General features: G+C 40.2%; 2 protein-coding genes across 6 annotated transcripts; one reads left to right on the forward strand and one right to left on the reverse strand.

Moving 5' to 3' along the window:
* Nucleotides 1–4,826: 4,826 nt before the first annotated feature.
* Nucleotides 4,827–20,318, reverse strand: PRMT7 (protein arginine methyltransferase 7). 4 transcript variants are annotated; one of them, XM_080352218.1, is made up of 19 exons: nucleotides 20,289–20,318; nucleotides 19,269–19,442; nucleotides 18,417–18,453; nucleotides 17,813–17,962; nucleotides 17,020–17,128; nucleotides 16,576–16,688; nucleotides 15,326–15,567; nucleotides 15,013–15,190; nucleotides 13,800–13,927; nucleotides 13,060–13,198; nucleotides 12,497–12,580; nucleotides 11,241–11,288; nucleotides 10,805–10,894; nucleotides 9,988–10,149; nucleotides 8,825–8,899; nucleotides 7,953–8,113; nucleotides 7,008–7,104; nucleotides 6,290–6,444; nucleotides 4,827–4,854 (listed from the first exon to the last, which is right to left on the reverse strand). In XM_080352218.1, exons 2-19 carry the CDS (start codon nucleotides 19,361–19,363, stop codon nucleotides 4,839–4,841), a joined length of 2,079 nt encoding a protein of 692 aa, XP_080208344.1. In that variant the 5' UTR covers nucleotides 19,364–19,442; nucleotides 20,289–20,318; the 3' UTR covers nucleotides 4,827–4,838. The 4 variants fall into 4 exon arrangements, with proteins under 4 accessions (XP_080208344.1, XP_080208343.1, XP_080208346.1 ...); XM_080352217.1 differs by lacking the exon at nucleotides 20,289–20,318 and adding an exon at nucleotides 20,138–20,235; XM_080352219.1 differs by lacking the exons at nucleotides 4,827–4,854; nucleotides 20,289–20,318 and adding an exon at nucleotides 20,138–20,235 and having other exon boundaries at nucleotides 6,025–6,444.
* Nucleotides 20,319–20,367: 49 nt separating this feature from the next.
* On the forward strand, nucleotides 20,368–26,436 carry SLC7A6OS (solute carrier family 7 member 6 opposite strand). 2 transcript variants are annotated; one of them, XM_080351798.1, is made up of 5 exons: nucleotides 20,368–20,540; nucleotides 21,765–22,136; nucleotides 23,908–24,108; nucleotides 24,935–25,064; nucleotides 25,511–26,436. In XM_080351798.1, exons 1-5 carry the CDS (start codon nucleotides 20,385–20,387, stop codon nucleotides 25,630–25,632), a joined length of 981 nt encoding a protein of 326 aa, XP_080207924.1. In that variant the 5' UTR covers nucleotides 20,368–20,384; the 3' UTR covers nucleotides 25,633–26,436. The 2 variants fall into 2 exon arrangements, with proteins under 2 accessions (XP_080207924.1, XP_080207925.1); XM_080351799.1 differs by having other exon boundaries at nucleotides 23,911–24,108.
* Nucleotides 26,437–26,694: the final 258 nt, after the last annotated feature.

Raw genomic sequence — 26,694 nt, forward strand, 5'->3', positions numbered from 1 at the left:
CCAGACACCTTTACCGAGAGGCTTTTGTTCCTGAAGGGCATTTTGTCAGGATCTCCCTGTGTTCATGAGGCTCGGTCGGTGTTGGCTGCGCCCCCTGTGGTCACTTCCATTGCTTGGGCCTCACTTGGGATTTTCAGGACGTGTTTGTTCGTCCGGGGAGGAGTGGGCTCTGTCCTGCTTTCCATGTCATTCACTTCTCTGTATTTAGCTTCCTATTAAGTGGAGGTGAAAGCATAAGGTAGTGGCAAAAAGCAGTACTTTAACACATTTAGACAGGAAGATCAACTTTTCTGTGGGAATATTAGGTCAGCTGTGGTCCCTAGTTGAGACGGAATTCCCATATTAATTCTATGGGTGACTTGCCTGTTCCAGAGGAGGGACAGTGCCTCGAATGCCGAGTCGAAAAGCATTTAAGCTCTCCTTGCACTGAGCTGCTGGAGAGGTCCTTGGCGTAACTTGGTTCTAGCTGAGCTGCATCAACATCCTCGGGTTGTTCTAAGAACTGTCGCTCCTCAGTTTCGTGCTGTCCTGTTGTGCCAGGTACAAACCAGCTCTAGGAGGGTCTCCGAAGTTCTTCCCCTGCAGATTGTCCCTGCAGCCGTGATTGACACTTCTCTGCTGCTGCTTTGCCTGTACGGTGCACTGCAGAGGGGCTGACACTGGGGGAGAGGATCTACCTGAAAGTTTTGGAACAGTTTCTGCAGAACGGTATTGATTTCAGCTCTGTTGAGTTCACCGAGTTTTCCCAAAAGGGCTTTTTAATTTAACTGTTGCTAAAAATGCTGCACAAATTACCTGACAAGAATGCTGCAGAGTTACAAGCCCATCAGGCAGCCCCTTAAAAACAAAGCAGTAAAGTTGGGTGAAGTATTCACAGCCAGGTTTAATTCAATGAATTTGCCACTTTGTTCACAGATTACTGACAAACAGCCACTGACTTTTTATGAATTTGTTCGTTATCCCAAATTGTTTAATGCCTGGTTTATGCAATGCAGTTTTAGCTTCAGGGCTGCTGGCAGACCGATCCACAAGTATTGTTTGAGTGCTACTGTTGGTAATTCTTACAGAAAAGCCCTATAAAACTCAACAGAGGCCTGGTGTTTTATTTCTGGGCACGTCTATAAAATGGAGCAGAAAGTTATATCCTTACCATAAAGTTCTATGGCTTGGTTTAAAGTAGGTATAATTTTCTACTGATTTCTATATGTTTTTAGTAGAATTTATGTAAAAAAAAGGGGGGAGGGTTTACTATTACTCTCAGGTTTGGTAGTTTCTGAGCAGAGAGTTGATAACATGGGTAAGTCTTTGGGAATTGATCTGTTTTATCCTTGAGTTTGGTTACACTGCAATTATGCTGATGCCCATTATAAGACCATTTTTCACTGTTGGAGTATCAGACCCCGCTTGGTTCTGTCTGCCATTATACGCCTCAGTTGTCATTGTAGGATTAAAAAGGAAAACTGCCTAAAGTGCAAGGACATTAGATTTCTTTTGAGCGGAATTACACACCTGTGTCTGCGGTAGCTCCTCGAGGAATGAGGTTTCATTAGTGAGAAGGAGGCTCCACTCAAATTCCAAGGTGTCTCCAAACTTCACAAGTGCTTTTTGGGGTCCAGACGTGCACCTCTGAAGTGATATGGCCCTGTTATGAACTCCACTGGTGTTCTTCCACTGACATAAATAGCTTTGGCTATTTGCTTAAATAAACTGAAGATATAAAATTATCTTATTACAGGTTGCATTGGCTTTAATTTGTTGTATTTGTGTTGGTTTTTTAAAATGTTCCCCACTGTCTTATTCGAGTGTAACAAGCAAAGCTACAGGTCCATGGAGAAGGATTAACCCTCCTGTATGGCTGGTTGACAAGACTTATAACATCTTTGATGTGAAAATGTGCATTAGGAACCAGTCGTTTACTGGGTGGATTGTGCGGTATCTTCTTTTCATGTAGTAAAATGTGACTGATCATCTCATTAATTCCTAGCGCCGTGTTATCAGTGGGTTCAAGGCAGCCTCCCTACCAGCACTGCCCGTGTAACCAGCCACTGTCACATGTGGTTTGTGGCCACATCGCTCTTGAGATTGTATTACAGGTTTTGCTACTTTTGCTTCTGGAACCTGCCAGTGTTTCTTATATTCTACTTAAAATACGAACTTGCAGTGAGCTGTCGAATGGCAGTAGGGTGTTGGTTTACCTGTTAACTCGTGCTCTGGAACAGAGATGTCTTCAGCTAGACGGATATAAAAGGAATTAAAACCTCTCTGGATGACATTTCTATAATGCGTTGGTGTTTCTGTAAGGCATAATAAAATATTCAGCACTTGAACAGATGGATATAGCCACATTTCTTCTGAAGAGGTTATTTTAAGGATGTGGATTTTACTGGATTAATAGGCCAGTAACGTGGCAGAACTCATCTTTTTGGTGTTTAAACTTGGAGAGTTAGTTACGATTTCCAATGATTTAGCTGTAAGTTACACCATTTACAAAAGATGAAAATTAACTTCTAAAATATGGATTTTTTTTTTTTCCTTTAATGAAAGTCCTATTTCCAGATAATTCTAAGAACCTTAATTCTTTTAACTGCCAGACTGTTTCCTCTGGGCTAAGCTTTGACAGAGTTGGGTTATGGTTGGACTCAATGATGCTGAGGGTCTCTTCCAACCAAAATGATTCTATGATATTTAGGATTATCAGGTTGACATGTAACGGATGGTGAGAGGCTATGAAAGAGAAGCAGTTGTTAATGAACATCAGCTTTCAGTAGTCTTTATTTAAAAAAAAAAAAATAATCTATCTTGACATATTTCTTGGTTTAGATTTGGAAGCTGGCACATGTTGCCATGAGTTCGTCAAAATAAACTTGAATTTAGCCTTACAAAATTCATTAGAACTCTTAGAGGCGCACTTAGCTCTTCCCCTTTCCAAATTTTCAATCTAAAAGGAAAAAAATGTAGCTGAGCAGAAACTTCAAGTGTCTGACGTGTGACTGTGAGGGTGCAGGCTCTGCTGGGGCAGCAGCGAGAGGCAGAGCGTCCGCTGCCCAAGGAGCTCCCGGCGGTGACGGGGGAGCTGCACCGGCCGGTCAGCAGGGTCAGTATCTGCAAAGAACAAATCCTTTCATTGGAATTGCTCCTTTTTGTATGTAATTTTTTTCTAGACGCTTCTGTGCTGTTCCAGTTCTGCTTAGTTTTATTTTCTTGTGAAACATGTTGCTGTTAATACGACTTTTCCCCGATAGGCTGCAGGTAATTCCTTATCATTTACGTGATCAGCAAGTTCAGAAACTCTGAAGCAGAGTTTGTGTTGGTCAGATCACTGAATTAGCTGTTATCAGCAGTGATAATGGGGAAATTCAGTTGTGTTGTGTGGATATTTGAGAACCAAAAAAAGTACCTCAGTGGACTAAAGAGAATGTGGGGGTTTGAAATTTGAAATATTATTTGGACAGCGGCGGCTGTGTTTGCCTCGCTCAGTGTGGTGTTTCTAGGGGAGCACATACAAATCATTCTCGTGAGTTCTGCCTTTTGTACAAACGCTTCACAGTAAATTGCCATGGAGTTTTTTCTTTCATGTGCTTTTATTTGTGTCTTCTGATAATCCACTGTTTCATTTAAAGAAAATATTTAATCAGCATTTAGAATAGGGAGGAAAACTTCCTTTCTTTTATATAGCCAATTTTATTTTACATCATTTCTCATAGATGAAGAACTAAGGAAACAGCCAGTGCACAAATCCAGTGTTCCTGGTTCTGTGTATTGCTCTTGAACATCTCAGTGGGCAGGATTCCCCTTAGATAACGCTTTGGAACATGCTGAGAACATACATGTCCCGTATAGATAGAGCAGCTGTATTTTAAAACTGCTGAATTTTGGTTTTACTCTTGCAGCTTCCAAGGCGATGAGTCCCTCAGGTTTTGACGAACAAGGCAGAAATTGCTGAGAAAATCACTACTAAGTTTTTTCTTTCCCTTGGAAATAAACTCAGCACAACCTTAAGGCGCCCGTGGGGTTCTGCTGGCCCTGTGACGCGCTCGCCGCGGTTTCCTCCTCAGGACGCAGAGCTGAACGCGGGGTCGTGTTCTGCGCAGAAAAGCAGCGGGAGTTGCACACCGTGGGCAGCGTGAGGAGCCGCGTCTGCACGGTTCGCTGAGCCGGCAGTCCTGGCAGCTCCTTCACTTGGGGGAAAAGCGCAGTGGTTTTTGCCCAAATGAAAGGGCAACTGTCTTAAACCTTTGAACTTTATTTGTAATACAAAGCTTCAATTAGATAAAATACTATAATGAGCAAATCTTTCATCTTTGGGCATAATTAAATCTTTAAGGATTTAATTCTTAACCAGTTGCTTGTAATGACAAGTTCATAAATAAATTAATTCTTCCAATGAGTGTCTGGCAGAAATCAATGGGTGTTAAGAGATTCAGGATGAGGGGGACACTGCTACACAAACATGGCCGCTTCATTACGCTTTGATAAAGACTCTTGGTGATAAAGCATTAGCTTGTTCAAAAGATTATGCATTATTTACAGAGAGATCATTAAAATATTAATTTCAAATACTGTAGAACCCTTTTTGGAACTTCCATCTTTACCCGTCTCTATTTCCCCATGGTTTATGGTTTGCTGTTTGGTTGCTGTTCAGTCCTGGGGTCTCATTCCTTAAATTTTTGCTCAAGAGATTCCTACATTTCTGTTCATTTAACACTTTATCCTGTAGCAAAGTACAGAACCATTAACTCCAGCGTTTTCTGTTGTTGTAGGAATGGGCAAATGAAGAAAGTGCCGTTTTCTGGCTGACACGTGGCTGTGTGTTCCAACAGATGTAAGTGTATTCATGGTCATCCAGTGGTCTCTCTAAAAAATATATCGCCTTTGTGTATGATTAATATGCATTTACAAATTAATGTGTAACTTCAAAGTTTCTTGCAGATGTTATTAAAATGCTCTGAGTTAGAAGAAAAGAAATGTAAAAACTGACTGTACTTCTAGTTATTTATGAGGTTTGCTTGCCTATTTTTAGGCTATTTTCTGGCTTTAGGTGCACTGGCCACTCGTGACTCGTACCCAGTTGTGCAGTGTGCTGTGCATGAGCCTCTAAGAGCCAGCAGAGTGGGTTCTTTTTTTAGTGAATACAACACTGTCATATATTTTTCTAGTAGAGAAGAACTGGTGTTCAGGTAATGTGCAGGTTTTTTATGTTCTCCAGCGGCCTTCTACACCAAACCCTGTTCACACTGGGTATATTGTTCTTGCCTTTAGAAGAAGAAAAATTTTGTCAAAATTAACTTATTTTCTGCCTTTGCTGTTAATTTCTCTACTATTGAGCAGCTGTGTTTCTCCTTGGCAGTTTGCATGTTCATCTTTGCTGTGAGTGTGGCAGCAACATGGCCTCACCTGTCAGAACTTTATCTGCAATTTTACATAATGATGTATGGGTGAAAATTTGTAATCACTTAAAGACTTTGCCTTTAATTCTTTATTTAGGCTCTACCTTTCTTAGCACCCATCCTCTTCAATATTGAGAACTGAAAAAACTGAAAATATTTAATCAGCATTTAGAATAGGGAGGAAAACTTCCTTTCTTTTATATAGCCAATTTTATTTTACCTCATTTCTCATAGATGAAGAACTAAGGAAACAGCCAGCGCACAATCACATTGATGTGGTTGTATTTAAAGATGACAAAGTCTCAGCTGACTGGCGTGCAAAGGGTCAGCACGCAGGACAGTACAAGATTAGTTCGTTGTGATATTTACCACAGTGGGACCCAGCTTAGTCACGACTTGCAGCCGCATGAGAATAAATTTATTGTCTCTGTAGCAAAGTATGAACCTGTATAAGGAAACTGGGCCTTAAAAACTTATATATCTATATATATATATAGATAGATAGATAAGATGACAACAGTACCCTTCAGGGGGCAAAGCTCAAGAAACACCTGATTTCAAACCACCTTTTAAAAATGTATTTCATCTATTACTCTTTTTTCCCCAGGTGTCAGTTATGTCCTTGGTCATCTCATGGTCTTTCTGCCTGCTGTCTGGTGGAAAAAAACCTGAGCATGTGGGAGTGAAAGATGAACTGAGAAGCAGAATTCCCCGAGGAACGTTCCTTTGCTGGCCAGACTGAGCATCTTCAACTGCACACCTGCTGCTCCGAGAACACCAGCTCAATACATTTCACAATAGTCAGTTCACTCTCTGAGCACAGTAAAAAAAATCCCTCTGCTGTACAAAAAAATACTATGTAAGTTTATTATAATTTAAGAACATGAGTTAAAGTATCTTACAATAGCTTAAAATCCATGGCAATCTCTCCTGTCTTTGTGTCAAAATTTATAGCGTATTTGACAGCAGTGGAGAATTCTGACAGAGTCTGTGATTCAGTAACGGAGCTGAAGAAATAGACAGCTTGCTTGCAGTGGGGATTCCACTCGCAGTTTCCCTACAGGAGAGAGTTAAAAGTGAAAGCAGTCAAAACTCTACCATCTTATTGCCAGACAGTAATAATACAGTAAGAGTTTTTGTTCCCTGTTCAGCATACAATGATCAGATAGTTATCACTTGCATTGCCATCCATTCCGTTATAGGAATACACAACTTGAAATACCACGTGCTACGCTGTAGAGGAAAAAATTGATTTGGTCAAAGAATATTTATATAGAATACTGAAAATACTTACTCCTTCCCTCAAAAATTTTTGCTTTTGTTAAACTAAGAAAATAGATGTGTATGACTAAATTCTACTTTGAACTAGCATCATATTTAAGTTCTGAGTTTGGTTCCAAACTATGGGAGCATTTGGATCCAATTGAGACTCTCGCATTTAAGGTACATCTCCTGATCCCCCCAAAAATATGAACAGATGGTTCTACTAGTTCTGTCTATACAGTGTTCAAACAGCGTAACAAAGAGCACCTCCATAAACCAAGTGGGGCCAACACAGACCCATTCTTCAGCACTGTAATCCCATAGACTGTGGCATAATAAATCATATTGAAGAAATACCTTTTCATTTGAAATCTGTGTCAGTCCTGTGCTAATGGAGATATCGGCAGTAAGGTGATATTCCATCCACAGAACGGCTCCGTGGCTCTGGCCTTTCCTGGGGAGAGGTGGAGGATCAAAACCTGTTACTTTGTGCACCCCTCACAGCTCAGTGTTCCCGTCAGAGACCCCCCCAGCGTCCCCTGTGCTGAACTGTGAGGAAATACTGACCACACACCCCATCTCCGCTGATCCGGCTGCCCCACCAGGAGCACAGTCACACTCAGGTGGTTTCTGGAAATAACAACCAGTGCAAAGGCACCGAAACCCCACCCAGATGGTTCTGCATTTTGGGAAACCTTCAATTTTGTTTCACAAAGAGAAACGTAACATGTTTGAGTTACATAATCTCTAGGTAGTTAAAAATAACTTCCCCTGTTTTTTAATTCTTAACAGCATTTCAAGTTTGAACAGAATTAAGTAAAATCTGTACTTACAGTGAAAAATATCTCAGAAGACATGACAAATATCAAGGCTGTCAGAATTATAGTTAAAAAGAAGAGTGGTATACACATTAAAGCTATTAAACAGAACAATCCGGAAAGCTAAACAGGAGCCTTTTCAAGAAGAGTTCAGCAACAGGGAACAAACAAGTATTAAAAACATCCAAACAATGGTTTATTTTATGTAAACTACAACTCAACCTATTTAAGTTTTAAATAATGGTAACATCTAGAAAAAATATTATTTTTTAAAGACAGGCATATTATCTAAGAAATTACCCTTTCTGTTATACCCTGTTGTGAAGAGGCACAGGAAATGTGTGTCACAGTAACTTCCACAACTTCAGGTCACATTATTAGAAATAGTAAAGTTCCCACTAATTAACTGTAATATACAAGGAGCTTTAATATGAAGTAAAGAAATGGACGATAACAAGATATTTATTGCAATGAGAAAACTCACCGTAACAGATGTACAGAACCCTCTGTGCTGAGACCGTGGGGCGGGACAGTCTCTCTGAAGTCAAATGTCAAAACTTGCTGGGGGTCAGAGAGTGACTTGCAGGGATATTCCCACAGAGGGTGAGGTTCTGCTTCCTTGGATTCCCTAAAATTCAGAGAATTCTGAAGAAAGAACATAATAAAACTTTCTGAAAACAATCCAAAGGCAAACAGTCCTCGTTTTCAAGTTAATTTTGTGGCCTGAAGCCACAGTATTTAAGCTCTCATACTACATGGATGAACTAATTGCTGTGAGCACCGTCCTCAGCAGGGAGACAGAAACAGGCACTTTCAAAATACAATGAATTTAACTTTCCTTCTCCCTTGAGATGAATTCTACTCTAGAACTGCGTGTACTCCACAGTGACTACAAAGGCATCTAACGGGCTAACTCAAATATGGGTATTGACAATACAGCTCTAGAAATGGATATAAATAAATCTCGCCCTTCATATACATTTCTCAGAAGTCAAAAAGCCCTTTTCTCTTTCAAAAGTACCTGCAAGGCCAAGCAAGGGCAGCAGGATTCATCTGTGAACAGCTCCCAGATGATCTGATTTCAAGCTCACAATAATATTTTGAGAATGGTGTATTTCTTTTTTGAACAAAGTATTTTAAAAACTGCAAAGTACTTGAGGGCCTGACAAATGAGAAGAAACAACCCAAACCCCATGTCCCCAAAGCTACTGTTTTGCAAGAACTAAATAGCCACCATATTTATGAAAAACTAAACCAACGGTGTTCTGCCTAACATACACATTTTTCAACAGTCACTAAATACTGTGTTAAGCTAAAGTGAGTTTTGTTCTGTTTTGCTGGGACTTGGCTTCTTACCTGAATCATGTCATCCATAGTCCGGACATCAAAACCTTCACAGGTGCCGCATGGACTCCGGATTCTCCACAAGTCCTAAAAAAGAAAATCAGGATTTTGTTTGGCTTTATTAAAGGAAGTATGTTTAAATAACTGTAGCTGTAGATCAGACATTTGTTAACAAGCCAGATAAAGACTCTTTACTACCTATACATTCCTAAACCACAAGAACCAGAAGACAGTGTAATTCTGGGAAAGTATTTTGCAAGTCAGTTAATTCTTCAGCCACTGTTCTCAAGTGCCCTAAACGATGTGCCACACTTCCTACCCCCTCTGTGCAGGGTTTGCTTCAGCGCAGCACGGACCTGCCCAGATCAAACCCCCACTGCCCAGCACAGGTCAGTGCTCCAGCTCCATCAAACATCCTGCTGGACTACGGAACTTCCCTTCAGCGCTCCAAAGATCAGTAAAATCATTTTAGGCACTTCACACTGTGCCCCTTGTTGACTTTAACAGTCAGACAGTAATTCGGTTCAGGTTTTGCCTTTTCTATAACTGCATTAACGGTCTCTTAATAGAACAAGAACATTCACTAGCTGTGGATATATAAATTCTATTGCCTGTTCATTTTTGCGTATAGCAACCTCAAATGTTCCTGCTTTACAAGATGGCAGCAAGAGCACTGTAAATTTCAATAAATGCTGTTGTAATTTAGGCCAGAATACAGCATTAATTCATTTTTTTTTTAAGATGTGACCCCTGTTATGCTCAAATTCAGAACACTGCACAGCTCAAGTGGTAAAAAAAATTCAATGATGAATTCTGCCTGGAGTCTTATAAAGCATCACTTACAACCTGTTATTTTGCAGAATATCTCATTTTATAAATAACCACATTCTTACATGCTTCAGCAATATCTCTGTAATCTAAAGAACTATTTTAAAACACTCAGCTGTTTTATTTAAAATGGTAAAACTATTCAAGTTAATTTTCTGGTGAGATGGCTTAAATAGCAAAACTCATCTTTAAGATGTCAAATATTCTTTTCTGAGGTGTAAGTGCAAAAAATATCCAAGTGGACAGTATTAAGAGAGATAAACTAGTCATTAAAAAAATCCTGGAAGAGTACTCAGTTTTAAATGAATTTGTGTAACTATCTTACGGACAGTTCTAAACATTCTCACCTGAAACTCCACAATCATCATGTGCAGAGACGCAGACTGAGGTAGGACGGTGGCATCACTGGTGAGGTGCCGGCTCACAGCTGTCCGGGCGTACCAGAAATACAGGTTATGCCACGGCAACAAACTTGTAGTAAAAAACGGCTCTCCCACAAGAACAGAAATCTGGGCACAGAAAGATAAAAAGCATTATAAAAAATAAAACAACTCAATAAGACAAGCTGTTTACATATTCAGTAGTTGAAAATGCAACATAGCAAATGAAGTCATCTAGAGAAAAACTACTTTTCTGTACGGATTTAATTACTGCACATGCTGTACACAGACATCTTTTTGGGGTTTTAGATAGCAAATTTTACAAGTAATTTTCCTGCAGCAAAGTTTGAGAGCAAATATTGCAGTTTTAAGTTGGAAGGCTTTGTAATGAGCCATAGAACGTAAAAATTTTTAATTTACAGATGTTAGTACTTCTGAATCCAAACAGACTGCAAACTTCTGAGTGGCTTGAGAAAGAAAAGCTGTAGCCCAGTAGAAGACGTGCACTTGAGCCAGTTTAACTGCCCTCACAGCTGGTGTAGATTATGCAGAGGGGAAAGTCATACCCTTTCCAAAACAAAGCAAAAACCCTCCCACATTCTTTAGACTACACCTCATTGAGTTTCAGTGGGACAAGGTCTGAACCACCTAACTCATTACACTTGATCTGAACTGGGATATAATGGGATTCATGGTGGCTACAGTAGGTCCGTAGGAAATCAAGATTCATTGTCACCTTCCGCTCCCCACCACTGCAGTTCAGTATTGGAGAACTGTGACGTACCTTTTGGTCTTTCAAATGAGAAGGTGTCAGCAACTCAGGACGTGCTTCTATTATTTTAATTTTATCTTCTAGATTATTTGCTTTAAAAAACTTAAAAAAAAAAAAAGTATTAGCATACCATCTTCAACAAAAGCTACAGTTGAGATTCAAACCCATACCAAAATAGATGGGTATCCATTCTTGAGAGGGGAGGTATCTCTGATGGGATCTGTTCCTCCAGGTATTTGCATAAAGTTCTGGACAATTACCAGGAAAAAATAGAAATAACTCTCCCCACTCAACATACCCACCTCCCACAGTCTTGTCAGACCGTAACATCAAACACTTTCATTAAATGAATTAATCTCCAAGCAACTGATGCCAGGACAACCAAGGGCTCTGGCCTTAGAAATACCATGAATTCATTTACAGCTTTAGCAGAAAATGGAATACTCACTTTTTGCATGACAGAACAGGACACAGCGGAGTTCTCCAACGTGAACACCTAAGGAAAAATACACAACAGTTAGTCAACCAGCTTTATCAATTTTAATTAAAACAAAGTGTAAACAATGAAGGGACTTTTTTGATGCCCTAGTGAACACAGCTCAGAAGAACATGCATCTATTCCACAGCCCACTGACATAGACCTTTTAACAACAAAAACATCCACAATAACTATAGGGTAAACACCACTGTTTTCACAGCCATAAAGAAAAAACCCAACAGAATGCAAATATTTGTTTTCCATTTTTAAGATGCATATAGCATATTAGCATTTGCTCTAGGCATGTATTATATTTACACTGGAACAAATGCAAGCATGTTGCCACTGTGCTGAACCAGCCTCCAGCAGCACTTACGCTTTGTAAAAACATTGTGTTGGACATGATGTGACTGTATCAGCTGGGAAGAGCTCAGATGTGCAACGCGGCACATCGGCCTTTTGAAATAAGAGAAAAATTGAAAACCAATGAATAGTTAAGCAATATGGTGCTACAGGGCTAGGAAAATATTACGGAAATCTCTCTGTCTGCCCTGGTTATCTGTAGCAGGACTAGTCGCTATTGAAGACAAAAACACAGGGGCCATGGATTGCTGGTTTAACAGCGTATTTGTTGATTTCTGTGAATTGCCTAGCATCTTCCTCTGGATGATATTACAGTACACATTCACAGATGTTCAGTCCAACTATAACAGATTTTAGTGAAGAGCCTCACGAGAGAACACATCGAGTCAGTTACACACATATGTGAGGCAGCCGGGTGGCTTTGGGCTCTCATTTACACCCCGACTTGGGATCCTTACTGCTCCTATCCTGCTGCTACAGACCTTCCATGTCAGCCTAGATAATAAATGTAGTTATGGAATTGGAAAAGAAAAAGAATTGCCATGCACTTAGGTCAGTAGAAAGAGTTTTTCCAAAAGCACCAAGATACAAGATGGCAAACAGGAATCCATGGGGAATGAGGAACACCATTTTCACTCAAGGCTACACACTGGTAAAACCGGCAATTATTATCTCCCTAGACTTCAGCTTGATCAGAGATGAACTTCCCCTCCACTTCAACATAATGGGAGCCTTTTTCTCACTTGTCGCTGAAGAGGCACTGGAAATAATTAAATAACTGCCTGGAAATGTTGAACTATATCAGAACACTAAAAATACTAAGCTAAAACGCAAATATCAGAAAAACAGAAGGAGTAGGGTACCTGCTGTGCTCCGAGGTGGTGGGCCAGCACCGGCAGCAGGCTGCCATCACTGACACAAAGGCACACACTATCTGCTTTCAGAACCTACAGAAAATAAAGTCATTCCTGTTCAACATGAAAAAGTTTTCAATTCTAGACATTTTGGTGGCATTTTTTTCGCACTTTATACACTTCCGTATCAAATTAGGACTGGGAGATACAGTGATTAATATAAACAGTTCAGGCAGAATAGTGTAAGAAATGTTCATATATTTCCTTTGATTTAGGTTAGAAAAAGTTTGCACAAAAATGTATTGAGTGTCTTTATTCAACTACCAACAGTCCTTCTAACAAATACACAGTGCTGCTGGAAATTCCTATGCAAAAACAGCTGCTTAAGTTTTAAAAAATACCAAAGTTTTCATGACAAAATATAACTTGTATCTGCTGATGTAAATAAAATATACTTCGTGAGCAAAGTTCTTTGGCAAGGAAGAAACAAATTCCATAAATAATTACTGCAAATAAAACAACACACCCATTTGTCACAGAAGCTAAAAACCCTACAGGGAACACGCACTCACTTTCATCAAAGACTTGACGTATTGGCACGTTCGGTTCTGATCATTTAACTGCCCAAAGCGCGGTCTATTCCAAAGCAGATGAGCCTGACATCTACAAACAGGGCTCTCAACACGAACATCTGCTTTATTCTCCTCTTCTCTAGAAAAAATTCAACAAAGTATTAGCTACAGCATCAGTAACATGTTTTCACAAACAGGTACCTTTACTAGGATTAATGCATATGGATTCCACTGTTACTTGTTCAAATTTACTAGTTCTCAAGGGCCAACTTTCATCTTTTTTTAAAAGACAAACCCAAGAACCCCCAAATTTCCTCACTAACTGTCATGGTTAGGTATTTCAGGCTTTGATCTTTTAGAAAAAAATTACTTCTTTGGATTCCTAAGTAAAAAAAGAGACACATAATGGAAAGAGAATTCAAATTATTTCACTCCTCCACCTATACGCCAGCTCAGCTGAGCTATGTTTGAGGATTTCCAGGAACAGACCACGAGTGGTTTTGTTCCTCTGTCACAGAACGCCACCAGGTACACAGCAGGAGCCTGCAGTCCAAACCTCAACTGTGTTTTTATGCATAGCTTGTTCTTTTTCACCTGTGCATTGCCCATAAAGTGGCTTTTAATAATTTTCTAGTCATTAGGTTCTTATCTTGCTCGTCTACAAAACGGCTGTTCTAAGAACAGCAAATACTTGAGCTTGGAATAAAATATCAACCTTTTTCACACACGTGTATTGTTACCTGGCTTTCTGCAGCTTATACCACACAGAGTACTCGTCCCGACAGGCAGTCAGGTACAGCTGCTCACCCTGGAGAACGGGCTCCTCATTGGGAAGAAAATACACGCACTGCATCCAGTGATCCCTCCACTGAAAAGGGTTGACAAAGAAAACCTTCGGAATTAACCCATGAATAATAAATGGAAAGTAAACAAATAGCAGGAAATCAAGTACTAGAATGAGCACAATTTTTTGATATACGACTAGTTGAAAGAATCCAGCCTTGCTGATGTGAACCAGATAAAGGTCAATACCATATACTGAACAGACATATCTTATATAGATTTGTTAGAATGGAATACTCCTGACAGCACTGCCTTGCTGACTAGCTAAGCTTGTATTTTAATCAAATGAAAAATCCAAAATACACTTTGCATTTATTAACACAGTTTCGCCTCTATAGTTCATTTATGTTAGAAACCTGTGCTGAATTGCTGACAGTGACCAGTGGTTGGAACCTCTTGCATAAAATTAGGTCACGTAGTGTCACTCATACAACTGCATGACTATTTTGTGTTTCAAAAAGCTATTTTCTGCACTGCAAGTATTTCAAGCTGACTGGTCATTCTAAGCTGACCAAATGCCCTGAAGCTTGATAGTTTCAAATTTTATTCTCAAACACAGTTAAGTGCAAACAATGATTTTGTTGCTTCTTTTTGACTAAGTTGATCCTACAAGTAAATACGTTCATACAAAAAACACAGGAATCCAAATTAATGGTGACCTCCTGTTCCTCTCAATATCCAGTACCAACCCAGTGTTTTCCCACACCAGCCTTTTTATGGGGCTATAAATATATTACCATAAACTTGTCACTTATTTGCAAATTTAATAGAAGAACTACATAGAAGCAAATCACAGACTAATATTTTGACCAGGGACAGAGATCAGTTAAGGAAATATACATGGAAATCTTTATTTCTTTAAAATAAAATAGTTTGGAAGACAGCTTCAGTTTTTAAGCTTTACATTAAAGCTTACATCTAAGTTTTACACTAAAGAAAACCTAAAATGGGTGCATACTGAAGTTAATGTTTACTTAGCATCTTCCAATACATAAAACATTAGCAAAGTTCATGTTTAGAGACAGCTGCTTAAGACACCCAGTATGGTATTTACTCAGGATAATTACTGGTAGTCATCTCATGATAGTATCCAAAGGCTCAGTATTTTACCTGGGATGCAGAAGTGGATTTTACCCAGTATGGAGCCATAGTGCAATTTATCGTCCCAGAGGGGTCCATGTCAATATCCCACCAGGAAAGTACGATTTGTGCCTTGCCAGATCTGACAGGCTCCAGCTGCACTCTGTAGCATGCAGAAGCACTTCTTACTGGCTTACTGAAATCCACACTGCAGAGAAGCAGAAAATTGTAAAAAATAAATAGTTCGGCATTCTTCAGAAATTCTCGCTAGCTTCCTAAGCTAAATATACAACTTTTATAAAAGGCATAACTTTTGTTTTGAAGAAAACAATGCCTGCCTTACCTGAACATTGTCACCACATCACTAAGGATAGTGAAGTCACTTGAAGGCATCTGGTTCAGCTGGATATCACAAACAGAAGGAACACCTGGACACTTCTCCACTTCTGAAGGGGAGACAATAATTTTTTCACCGTCCTCTGCTTCGACACGAACAGGAAAAAGTTTGTTCCAGGACCACATTCTTTTGGATTCCACTAACTGGACATAGACTGTTGCCCTGTGAGGAACTGCCTCACATCCCTCCTGAGAGTTCAAAATAAAGGGTAAACACATTCAACTCATTTGACTTATTAACATGCATGAGAATTAAATCAATTGAAATGTGAACCACTTTAAAGAGAAGTTGAACTGGGAGCTTTGGAATCTTAAGCACAAATTATTTCAGAGACTTTGGTAACTTCAGAGTGATTTCTCTTTGTCTATCTGTAACATACGATACAAGGAGTAAGAAAAATAATGTCTCAAATATTTATGCAATGACAATTTTGTGTCCATGTTTAAAGAGTAGAAAACATGTAAGTTCTAAAAAAACCACTGTGAACTAAGAGCTACCTGTAAAGTCCAATAACAATGTTTTTACAAAAAGGACTAACTACAATTCAGAGTTATATACGGAGAGCAGTAAAAAGTTACAGAGTGCTATTGTCTTTGTATGTAAAACTGGTGAAATGAAACCTAGACACCTAAATGAAGTTTTGCCATCCACATTTTAATTAAAATTTAATTAAAGCCCTAAAACCTACAGATTATATGTCAAAAAAATTTGATTGATTTGATTACAGTGTTTAAAGCACTTCCACAGGCAAAAAGCATGCAGAGTGCTACTCAGGAAAAAAAAACCACCAACAATCAATGCCTGGGACAGATGAAGCCCATCAAATTTAGGAGGACAATTTCATTTTCTAAACCATCTTGGGACCTATTTGCCACTGAAACAAAGTACTACGGAAAGCTCCAAATCAGAACTGCACACCTTTCTGAAAGACATTTGTTAACCAGCAAGTTATTGGTTTCAACACAAAGCAACTAAGCATGATTTCAGAGCCTGTGATGTAAAATATGTACTCCAATAGCTTTGTTCTAGGAATTAATCTTGTAAATTATTCACTGGATAAGAAATTAGCATATCTGGTGGCACATTTACAAAGGATACGGAAGCCTTAATAAAGTATAATCTCTATTTTACTCCAAGAAAAGACAAGAAGAGCTTTTCTAGGATAAATTTGACAGTCTATCAGTTTTTATTTTTACCTGTACAAGATACTTGTGTGCATGCTCATAGGTTGGTAAGGCTCCTTCTCCTATCAGCTCTGTATCAAATAATTCTGTAACCAGGATGTTTGCACGACACTGCATATCTCCATCTAAAAAGACACAATTTAATATTGTAGTATCAAGACTTTATGCAAGTCTTCCAAGAAGATGCTATCCTGAAAACATGAGTAATTAAAGAAAACCTTATTCTTGTTACAGAACCTGCTGAAGTCTGCAAGTTATCTTCCTTTAGAAGTTTACTATGAAATACAAACAACTACTGAAATATTATTACAACACTTCCTCTTGAAGTAAATTGCCAATGTACTTTGTAGAGAGTAAAGGATTTGCTTGTTTTTATTACAAAATTAGGAAAATATGTAATTCTCCATGGTTTTGAGGTACTTGCCAATTTTTTTAACCCCGGCCTATTCTTCTCACCTGGGCCAACTGTGACTTCAGTGGAGTGCTTGTTGATCACCTTGATTTTGTCACGAAAACCATTTTTCTCCACTATCTTCACAGCAGCATTAGCCATGGGCTTGAAAACCTATAGAGAGAAAGAGTGTAACAAATCAGCTTAACTTTCAAAAAGTCCTGCAAAAATTTTAACATCTTCTGTATCTTTCCCTATATTTGAAGTTCTTTACCATGATACAAGACAGCAAGCCTCACTTCAGAAGTTCACAGAGCTCCAGTGTCAGTGTTACAAACCATCAACTGTCTCCAAAAGCTGCTCCAATTAACATTTGTAAGACAAGAACACACAATAAGAATATTTTAGCATTTACATTAAACAAACTTGTTATTTTTAAAAATGAAGGTATATTTGCATCAAGAGAGGCCCCAAAAGATGTATATGTGCTCAAGCTATAAAACAAATAGATACATAAAACTGACGCAGTCAAGTATGTAAAAAATCTGCTTTTTTAACAGCGTAACTGTGAAGAGAATTTTTATTTCATTTAGAACAAATAATAGAGAAAGTATATAGCCTGGAAACAGCACAACAATGAAGAGTGTGTTGAAAGGGCTTAACATCATATCCAGTTTTTAAACTCAAAAATTTTAAATATTCTACTCAGCCATAAAACTTGCACTTCAGAAACCACAATACAAAATAGTAAATGCATGCACAGCACTGATCATTCAGACAGAACAACTGCACTAAATCTCTAAGAAGAGGTTATGAACATGCATGAAAAAGTATGTGCAAGCAGCAGCACAGGCTGACCTCAATGGCGTAGCAGAAATCTGCACCCGCTGCAGCTGCCATCATGGACAGGAGTCCTGTGCCCGTCCCGATGTCCAGAACAATTGCCTTCTCACCTCTCTCTTTTACTCTGCTCACTGCAGCACGAATACCTTGGTAATACTTTGTGTTCTGTGGAGAGGGAAAAATAAAACAAACAAAAACATCAGCAACCTTCCATCTATTTATACTTTCAACTTGTGTGCAGAAATCTTGCATTCTCAGATTAGGATTTATCGTTAGAAGAAAGCCTGCAGACATTCTTTATGCTATAGTCATACCAAAGCAAGTGTTTTGGAGGGAGCCATTTAAAGCCCAACCATTTTTATCGCAGTATTCACTCATCATTGATCAATCAGCTATTTACAGTGCATGCAGAAGTTACAAATACAATATATTTTCTAGAGTACTATAGTCAGATGTAAGAAAGCATCTGTTCATCTAAGACCACGTCTGGTACCATAAAGGGTACAAATGTGAACATTTATTCTTTCAGAAGAAGCTGTAAAATCATGCAGTGACAGCTATTCTAGAGAAAGGCAGTCAGTATTTTCTCACCATTCAAGTTTTTTGCTTCTATACTTACTCTGTCTTTATCATGAAGCATGTCGGCATAACGTGATCTACAATTAAAAAAAAATCCAGTCAAAATACCACATACTGCAAAGCACTGCAAAGCTATTAGATCTCGCATATTCTCTTTTCTGTTATTAAGGCAACTGGTCCCCATGTCCCACAAATGCACAGATAACTGACATGTTCTTTGAGGATCTGAACTGCTTCCCAGAGTAATTTCAGTGATCTGGTCATCAGCATATAAATGAACTAATTAGCCACTGGTATATATCCTCTCTTCAACAATGGAGCCAATACACAGACCTATGGACAAACAATTGTGAAGTAACAGCTGAGACAGACAGAGGTTCATACAGAGCGACACACAGCAACAAAAGCCTAATACTGCTCTATCATTTGCTATCAAGACTTAAATTCCTTTGATCCCCATTTCTTCATGGGTTGCACTACTTGAAAATACCCCAAAATCTAACCTTCCAAATTTCTCTAGCTGTTACATTAAGCTCTTAAAAAGTTACTATAGGAACAGACAATTGACAACTATTTGTCATGCTGGGGATTTAAAATGAATTTAGACAATATTTTGCAACAACTCAGTCACAGTCAGCATTAAGATAAGCACCTCAAAAAATGTTTAAATAATTCAGAAGGACACGCCTTGGAAAATACTTTAAAAAATTCTTCATTTGCAGTTTTGCCCTGTACAGCACAGGACACTGTAACATTTAGACTGTCCTACAGTCTGTTCATCTCATGCCCTTGGATTTTCTACAGAGATAAACCCCAAACTGTCATGAAAACAAATTGAGTTTCCTCTTTTCTGCAGCTTTAGTGGAACAATAAGCTATTTTGTCCAGCATACCTTGCAATTTCCTGATGGTAGTCATAGTTCTCATCCTCTTCTACCCACTCCATTGCACCGGTGGTTGGATTAGCTCTTCCACAAAAGGTCTTCATGATCAATCTCAGTTTGTATTATTTATGTATTATGTGTGGTTTTGCTGCTTTGGCCTCAGTATAATACACAAAATACTGGCTATGGAAAAACAAACAAACAAACAAACACCACAAGTGAAAACTAAAGACATTACTCAGCTATGGATATGTATATATACTCTCCCTATTACCAATTCGATGACCTCGAGGGTCTTTTCCAACCAAAGTGATTCTGTGATCTGCCTCAGCCAGAAGCACTGGTCACTGTCTTGTACTTTTTCTGTAAGAATCTTTAAGAATCACAGAATCATTTCAGTTGGCAGAGACCCTCAAGATCATTGAGTCCAACCATAACCCAACTCCAGCACTAACCCGGGTCCCTAAGAACCTCGTCTAAACGGCTTTTAAACCCCTCCAGGGATGGTGACTCTACATCCCTGGGCAGCCTGTTCCAACGCCTGACAACCCTTTCTGTGAAGAAATTTTCCCTAATATCCAATCTGAACCTCCTCTGGTGCAACTTCAGGCTTAAACCTGTCACCCAGCCCTGCTCAAGAACTCAGCCCAGGGAAAAAAGATCACCAGTGAGTTCTCAAGGAACAGCCCCTGTCCCCAAGCGATGCTCTCGGGGTCCCCACACCCCGAGGAGGGCCCCGCAAACCCCAGGCAGCGGCAGGGCGGCCTCTCCGGCGTGAACGGGCCGCGATGGGAGCCCGAGGCCGGAGCAACGCGGCTGCTCAGCCAGGGAACAGCCCGGCCGCGAGAGGAGCTGCCTCAGCCCAGGCCTTCCCCCACCTCAGGAACGGGCTGCGACGGCAGATGTCGAGAAGGTTCCTCGCGATCCCCTGCCCACAACCAGCGTGGCAGCCCCGGGAAGCCGCAGCCCCATCTCCCCCCCCTGCCCGGCAGCACCCCCACAATGTCCAACATGGCGGCCTGCACCTACCCCACAGCGCTGCCCGCCACCTTCCCGGCGTGCCCCGCGCGGCGGAGCGGGAAGAGCCGCCCCCGCGCCCGCCCTTCCCGGCGTGCCCCGGGCGCCATGGAGCAGGCGGCGGTGCTGCGCGTCAGGCGGAAGCGCGGCGGGCCCGAGCCGGCCGAGGCGCTGCTGCTCGCCTGCAAGCGGCTGCGCACGGACAGCGGCGCCCAGCCCGTGGAGAGGAACCTCTTCAAGCTGGTGGCGACCGTGTCCTCCAAGGTACCGCGGCCCTGCCAGTGTGGGCTGAGGCCGTGCCTCAGGCGGGCGGGGGAAGTGGGATCCCTGTCGCAGTGCTGAGGGGTCTGTCGGAAGCAGCAGCTTTCCCCGGGTTTACAGGTCCCTTTCGGGATCTCTTGTGGGTGCGAAGTTCTTGCCGGTAGCCTGAAGAGCGGCGGCTCGATGCGAAGCGCGGCCTCTTGCCGCCGCCGGCCGGTTGCGCAGCAGCGAACCTGTGAGAACGGGCCGGAGATTGGAAGGGACCTCGAAAGCCCGTCCAGTGCAATCCCCCCATGGAGCAGGAACACCCAGATGAGGTTACACAGGAAGGTGTCCAGGCGGGTTGGAATGTCTGCAGAGAAGGAGACTCCACAACCCCCCTGGGCAGCCTGGGCCAGGCTCTGTCACCCTCACCATGAAGAAGTTTCTTCTCAGATTTAGGTGGAACCTCCTGTGTTCCAGTTTGTACGCATTGCCCCTTGTCCTATCATTGGTTGTCACCAAGAAGAGCCTGGCTCCATCCTCCTGACACTCACCCTTTACATATTGATAAACATGAATGAGGTCACCCCTCAGTCTCCTCCAAGCTCAAGAGCCCCAGCTCCCTCAGCCTTTCCTCGTAAGGGAGATTCTCCACTCCTTTCATCATCTTTGTTGAATGTTGTTAGTGAAGGAACATAGCGCAGAGTGGCCATCGTGACAAGCTGTGTTCAGCACTGACTTTTATACCCTTATAGACTGTTCTTCACATACAGACTACAGAATAGTCAACACGTGAGGCCTGAATTCCTGCTGGGTTTGGTGCTGAAGCTCAGCCCTGTGTGGTTAACAACGTTAATTCGCTGTGCAACCTTTTATATTGGATAAAACTGGCCTTTCTTGGGAACTGCTCTTTATAGGAGGCTGTAAAGGATATTTTGCCTTAAATTTAGGACCATCAGTTTTCCAAAGGCAGGTGTTTTTCTTCGGAGAGTTATTCTGTATCACAAAATATATTATTTAAAATTGAAACAGTTTTACAGTTTACAAATACCTTTTTTCCTTATAGCAAGAGAATATTATGATGGTTGTGTTGCTTAAAGCAGTAGTAGAAGTTACTTGAATGTTGTTAGGAATATTGGTACTGCATTCCTCAAAAGGAAGCACCAGTAGAAGCAGTTACTAATCACCTCTAGAAAGGAGTATGACTTACTATGTTATTATATTCCTTCTCTTTTTTCTACCCAGAATGAGCCAGTTCAGAAATACGTTCAAGAAGTGATCACTCGAAACCAAGCGGCTCAAAGTCTGCGACCCTCTTTTGGAAACACTCAGCTAATCATTCAGGAACTTCGTTCTTCCAAGCAAGTGAAAAGGAAGGAAAACCGTTATCGTGTCGTAGCCAGCCATCGACCGAACTGCGCTGAAACAGCTGCACCTGTCGTAAATGGTGAGGCTTCGATTGATGGTGCCACGTCAGATGCTGAGGAAGATGCATCACGAGAGGAGAGCAGTGCTGCGGATAAGGGGTCGGACTGCTGTGGGAAATTCCAGTTGTTTGATATTGAACAAGAAGAGGAGGTGGCAGGAGACGCCAGCGTAACTGCTGCGGACCCACAGGTCAGCAAACAAACTTAGTGTACTCAAAGTACTTTGGTATCATTGTTGACTGTTAGATGTGGACTGACTGCTGTCAAAGGTTTCCTTTGCATTGTAAGTATTCCACTGTTTAATAGGAACTTTAGCTAGGTATTTACAAGTTGGAATATTGCGCAGAGAGCAGCTTTCGTGAGGATCCTTAACTGCACTTATGTTGTCGGGACAGCTATGTGGAGTTGGATGCTACAGGAAGGGCTTGTACCACCCTGTTTTTTCTGTACCCAGTTCTGATGTATAAATTCTCACATTCATCTGTCCTGTGGATCTCTGAGATTTTTATGTGGTTTTTAATTAATTTCTTCTCTACCTAGAAAAGAAAAAATCTAACTCGTTAATCCACGCAGATGCCTTGGAATGTCACTTGTAGCCGAGATTCACTACCAATACTTTTGAGCCTTCCATTCTCAGAATTCCAATATATGGTTTTATTGTATATTTTTAGCAGTACTCCAGGTGTCTGACAGGCTGCTTAAGCCCCTACATTCTGTTTTCCTTGGTATTATGAGTTAAACTTACGTTTGCAGTTGGAGGAATATCTGCTCAATGTCTAGGATGGTTTTAAGCATGAAGAAGCTCAGCCTTCTGTGCAGGATTGCCCTGCAGACAGAGTCTTAGGAAGATTTTGTATTAAAGAGACTCGTAACCATATGGAAAAGAGGGTAATAGAGCTATATATGCTTTGTTGAGTAATTCCATCAATGTGTGTAAGTACATGTAGATGCTTTACTTATGCAGCACATCACAGCTCTGAGGAAAACTTAAAATGCTTAACATTAATGAAGATGCTTGGTGAGTTAACAGATCAATGAGCTGCCATCCTTCAGAGTTTCTTACAGGTTATTTCAGGGCTTTGCCATCAAACTTTAGTATTCTTGCTTTCTATTAAGGAAGTAGCTCAAACAGATTTCAGATCTGTTAGTTAGCTGCTATTTATCACTGCTGATTAGAAAAACAGAAATGAAACTGAGGTAGCATGAGAATTTTCCTCTTTTAGAGCTAGCAGTAAGTGTTGAAAGCAAGAAGTAAGCTTTCTTTTTTAGTCTGTAAGTGTTCAGAAGTGAGCAAAAGGCTGCTGTGTAGCTGTATAAAAAATAATTCCTCAGAATGATTTAAGTAGTTCAGGAGACACCACTGTGGGTTGGGCATGATATTCTGAAAAGCTCTAGCAGAGAAAAATATGAAGGTCTACGCAGGCAGGTTTTTGCTGCAAGTGCAGGTCAGTAAAGTAAATACATTGCAAATAATCTATTAGGAAGGAGAAAGCATGAAGAAATTTATTTTGTGTTGATGTTGAAGTGAGAAAATAATACTGTAATCTGCTTGCATGTTATCTGCACTACTATACACACGTTTCCTGCAGTGTGTCAAGTGTGACGCTCTATGAAGCACAGGCTGTCTTAAAACTTGTGTTTTCAACCAACATGTCATCAGAAATATGTGAACGGTTCTTTGGGATTAGTCACATCTCTTCCAATAGTTTCTAATGAACTTGTCCCTGAAGTTTTGTCCTATTATCTGAAACACAGCATGAGTGGCTGCACTACATTAATTAGAAAATTCTTTGGTGTCTTTCTGTTCTAGGTTGCTATTGTTCCGAATATTGTGTTCCAATGGGAACGTGTTTTAGTCTAGGGTTTCAGAATATTATCTTTAGGGAGCTGTTGGCTATAACTAAGACTTTGTGTGCGTGGCTTCAGTGGAAATACACATTTTTTAATTTATTTTTTGTCAGCAGAAGACCGATCCAGATGTAATTCTTTGCAATGCAGTAGAGATGATCCGTGAGCGTTTAAATGTTTCTGAAGATGGTAAAAAAGAACACCCTGAGAAAGAAGATGAGTATGTTTATGACATCTATTATATGAAAACATCAACTCTGGGTTGGATCCAAAATATCCTTTCTGTACAGCCCTATAGGGAAGAATATGAACTGGTAAGCGTGTGGGAAACCAGATCTTTCTTAAGTAGAAATGTCACAAATAAACAGACTTAGAGTGCTGTCGTTAAAAGCTGCCATGACAAGAAAGATCCTTTGAGATACTGCGTGTATGCTCAAGTGAGTTCTGAGGGGGGCTTTTTGTAGCTGCTAATTCTGTTCTTCCACATTACTGTTGAATCAAGCAAATTATGACACTGAAAACTGAAGAGATAGTGTTCATGTAGTCAGAAGAATTTCTCTGGCTTCAAGGTGCTAAATTTTGGCACACAAATGTAAACTTAACTACATTTTAATGAGATATGAATTGAAAATGCAGTTGGGTTAAAAAAAGGAGCAAGGGGAGACACACACAATTTTTACAGTATTTGAGGACTTGACTTACAATCTTTTCCTGTAACAGAATTGTCCTTCAGTGACTGTGGACTTAGGAAGCTAAATGTATGCTTCAGTCTTTCATTGTATAGATACTGTGATCAATGGACTTGCCTATCAGAAACCTGAAGCTGCTTTTTCTTTTCCTTGATCTATTACGCCACTGCTGAAGTAAGATTAGACACTAGCCTTGGCATTTAAAGGCCAAACTGGAAGGTGACTTAACTGATTTCTCACCTAAAGCAGATTGCTGTGCTGTGGTGAATATACTGACAACAGATTTTTTTCTACAGTGTTCTTTTTGCAACTGTTGAATAACTTATGCTTGTGGTACTAAGTATCTCTTAGCTCTTTATGATCTGTGTGGTATCATATAGGTGGATGATAAACTGCTTAATGCGAAGAGTCTGTATTTATAGTGAATGTTATGTTTTGTGTTGACATGCAGGTAGATGATGATCATGGTCCAGGGGAAATATATGAAGACGAAGATGATGAAAATGATGAAAATAACTGGCGTAATGATTATCCTGATGAAGATGAATTCTTACCTGAGGAAGATGGTGATGGAGAAAGAGGTATGCCTGTCATAAATATTGTTTGCATTCATATAGATTTCATCCATTTTACATGCCATCTCTATAAAAAGCAAGTAACTGAGCACTGCTGGGGTAGTGTTCTGGTCTTATAATGGGTTTACCCTGCTTAGAGAAGGATCATCTTTCTTGGAACTACAAGGGATCCTGGTGTCTTTGCAAAGTCAAAATTAAGAACTCCATCTCAGGCTGCTGCACTTGCAAAAGATTGCTTGCTTTGAGAAGGAATACTTGACTTTTTCTACATGCTTCTGAAACACTGTCTTAACTCCCCATCCCAATGCACTCCACGCACAATTCAAATTTCATCTAATATAGAAACTGTTCACATGTTGTATTTGTTAATGTGAGTTACTCAAAGTCTGGTTAACCTAATTGTTTAAATAAAAGGAAGGGATAATCTGAAAGTGTTGATGCTCTTCCTTTAGATTCTGAAGAGAGCTTCAGTGATGAGGACCAATGTTACAGGAGAAGAACATGGAATAAATACCGAGAGGATATTATACGGGAATTTGGATACGATGAGATGCAGGATTTGGATTCTGACTAACAGCCCTTTTTTTGAAGGTGAAATGCCTACTGAAGATGAAATTCTACAGTAGCAGTAGAACTGAAAATCCAGACGGCTGCTGATGGTTGTTCATAAGAATGTTGAACTAAAGAAAAACCTGGAAAACCACTTTCCAGTAAAAGTTACTCTCATTAGGACAGCAGGAAACCAATATTTACATGGATGAGGTTTAAGCTAAATTTTTGCCTGTCTAGCCTTCTGAAACTGTTGGGTGACAAGCATGGTTCAGCCTAATGCTTCCTGACTAGGGTTGAGTATTAGATACTAGATTTGGATTCCAGTAAAAGCTAAAACCTTTTACTATCTGAGCAGCCAACTTAGCTGGGTATGAATATGCCACTTCACAATACAAATTCCCATTCCAAGCAAAAGATACTGTATGCTTTAAAGTAGATTTTTCTGCCCATTCTGTAATGCTGAGGTTCTGAAGGTTTGGTTTGGTTTTTTTTTAAAGCTGCATGTTCAAGCATTTTTACCTGTACTGACAATATCTCGACCTTATATATGTTACATATGGCAGCACTGTTGGCAGCAGCCCTTTTCATCATGACTGATGTGTCAGATTTCACAAGATCAGCATGTCTGCCATGATGACAAGGGGAAGACCTGGAAAAAGGCATTCTCTCCCAGTGCTTTCTACTGTATTTATTCCTAAGTTTCAAGTTACCTTCTTTACAAGTGTTTGAGCATATGAAATGCCTTGATTTTTCTGTTTTAGTGATGGATCTCTCTCCAGTAATTTTACTATTGCATTTACATTGCAAATAAATAATTTTTGACTAAGTTTTCTTTACTCATTTAAAGATTACAGGAGTTGGTACAGCTGAAGCCATGTCAGCATTTTAACTTGTATTCATCTTTAGAACAATTTAATCATCTTACCTGTTTGGACACACAAAGGATTTCAGCACTCTCTTACTTTAGTCTGTAAAAACTAGCTAACAGGATGTAGATCTACATCAGTCATGAGCTGTAGGTTGCAGTAGTGACTTCAGGTTAATTAGTTCCAGCTGCTGATGTCAAGATAGTGAAGGCAAAATA

Source organism: Nesoenas mayeri, assembly GCF_963082525.1.
Source record: "Nesoenas mayeri genome assembly, chromosome: 12".
In the NCBI taxonomy this organism is placed as follows: domain Eukaryota; kingdom Metazoa; phylum Chordata; class Aves; order Columbiformes; family Columbidae; genus Nesoenas; species Nesoenas mayeri.